We start from the raw sequence: 2607 nt of genomic DNA on the forward strand, positions 1-2607 counted from the left end.
TATACACCTAGCGAACGAACACCGAACGAACAGCGAACGCGAACGTTCATTGGTTGCGTTCAGCAGATGTATACGTCAAAGCAAATAAGAATCGAACATTCGATTCGCGTTCGACTCGGTTCCCTCATGAAGCGGTACATCAAAGACAATTCGTGCGCGGTTCGTGCTCGGTGTAGACGTGCAAATCACGTGTTCGCTATTTGGCTGTTCGCCTGAATCATCATAACCTTTTCTGTGCTTTTCTGTACTAATATTCTGTATCATAAAGTTGAAAACTTTAAATAAAGATTATCGTATTGGTCTTTTCGAAAAAGATTGCGTAAATACTATGGAGTGGACTGAAGAAGAGATTATAAAACTAATAATTTCTTACAGGTATAAAGAACGTGAACTATTGTGGAATCCTAAACATATATTGTATCACAATAAATTAAAAAAATGTACTGCTTGGGAAATTTATCTCTGTGTATATATTTACAGCACAAATTTAAATGTAATTATGTGATTTACAAAATATTAGTTATAAAATAAAAACATTAATTGTCACAAAACTCACAAGCAATAAGGTTATAGCGAACAATGACCCGAACACCGAATCAAGATCGAATGGGTGTTCGACTCGTGTTCGATGCAATCGAGAAAAATGTACGCACGAACTACGAACATGAACGCAAATGTCCGAATGTTCGCGTTCGCTGTTCGTTCGGTGTTCGTTCGCTAGGTGTATACGCGGCTTTAGAGTCTCCATTTTAACTCTCTCCTGATCGCACATTTAAATTTTTATTTTATCTAAAATTCGAATATGTGAGCCACGTACACGAAATTTATGTACAATATAGCTGTCCCGCCTCGTGGCGCTCTTGCGACATAATCTCGGTATCTCTAAATTTGTACAGAAAGCATCACCTCACGTTGCTAAATATTTGTGTAGGGTACACTGCCAATTACTGAAGGTCTACACGAGACGGACTCAGGAATCGTCTCGAGACCCGACGTGCCTCAGCTGTTCTACGTGAACGAGTTAGAACAAGGTCGTCGAACGACCGGTCTTTCAAGGCTACAGATTCCATTCGCGACCAACTTTCGAAGCCGCAAAGTTCCTTTGTCTTGCCCTATGATTATAATATCTTACGTTTGAAATGGATCAAAAAAGTCGTTCGTTCTTTTTCAATTTTTATATAAAAATTCCAGATTTTTTTTATAATTTGTGTATAATTTTACATTTTTTTAGAAAATTTATCAGTTTTTTATCAATTTTAAAACATTTCTTTTGAGAAATCTTTTAAATAAATTTAAAATACGACAAATTCGTGAAAGTATTATGAGAGATACTGAAAATTTTTTTTACAAGGATTGCTAATTAAAAAAAAACGAACAATTTTTTTCTTCAATTCAACATTTCCAAGTACATCCAACGCAAAAATAATTTCACGCGTGAATACGCTCTTCCACATATTATTTCTTAATTGTTGATAAGTTATTCTTGATTTTGTTATAGTTGCAGCGATAAATAAAATTTGTAAAATTTTAATAAGTTACACGATACCGTTATATATATGAATAAATCAAACAAGTAAAGAAATGTCAAATATTGTTACACGCAATCGTTAACTGAAGTTAAAATAATAAATTAAATTGATCGTCAATTTAAGAATGATGCTAATAAGCATTTTGAAACACCACAAAGAACTTATTGTGAAAAATATCACCTCAGCCACTACATTGTATTTGGCGTTTCTTTACTTATTTGTAACACTTTATCTAAGTGTGGCGCGTTTACAGTTTTATACATTTTATTTGAAGTAAGTTTGATTCATAGCGATTAATCTGACGTTAAAAATTAAATAACTATAATGTAATATAGAATAGTTAATAATATTACAAAATTCTCTTAACTCTAGATTGGTAGTATAAATAAAATTGCTATTCAATCTAAAGTTACAAAAAGAGAATTTTGCAAATGTTGATTGTGACATCGACCGAAATCGGACGACTATTGGGCATCCAGGTGATTGATGAAAAAGCGCGAGCTTACATCATCTCGATTTACTGTATAATTCGTTTCGCGCACAGGAATTATTTATACAACTTCCTTTATCATTGCATTTGACGACTATTTGACAATTGATGTGCTTTTCGAGAATATACGTTGAACATTCCACTTGTCGGCGCGACACAAACTGCAATGATGCTCAAATTAATTTTATGTGCGTCGATGATATTTTTTTCTTACACGTTAATGCAAAAAAAATATTATGTATAAATATATATAAATTGACGAGACACGTTTGCTCGGTTTTGATTGCGTGATTGTTTAAAAGTTCAAACGGATTTCAATTAAAATTACCATCTGCACGTTTTCCTGCACGAAACCACTGTTTCGTATTTATTACGCGCATATTTGTTAGATATCGGCTAAAAACCGAAATAGAGACTGCATTTATTCGTGGTCTCCTTGCTACGCAGAAACCAACGATAAGCCGATTATACTTCTACGTTTTGTACTTAAAATGTTTCAAAGCCTACACACTCGAAGCGATAAGTGATAAGCGTGGCAATTATTTTTGTTACTTAAATGTATACATATAACATATATATATATATATA

General features: G+C 33.3%; 1 protein-coding gene across 1 annotated transcript in view; it reads left to right on the forward strand.

The window, feature by feature from the left end:
- LOC108760590 (ceramide kinase) overlaps window positions 1-1138 on the forward strand; it is a 28109-nt gene extending 26971 nt beyond the window's left edge. Inside the window, exon 4 of the mRNA XM_018506633.1 lies at window positions 932-1138. Coding sequence (XP_018362135.1) covers window positions 932-1138 — 207 coding nt within the window. The remainder of the gene's footprint in view (window positions 1-931) is intronic.
- Window positions 1139-2607: the final 1469 nt, after the last annotated feature.

Source organism: Trachymyrmex cornetzi, unplaced genomic scaffold (genome assembly GCF_001594075.2).
Source record: "Trachymyrmex cornetzi isolate Tcor2-1 unplaced genomic scaffold, Tcor1.1 scaffold229, whole genome shotgun sequence".
NCBI classification, from domain to species: Eukaryota; Metazoa; Arthropoda; class Insecta; order Hymenoptera; family Formicidae; genus Trachymyrmex; species Trachymyrmex cornetzi.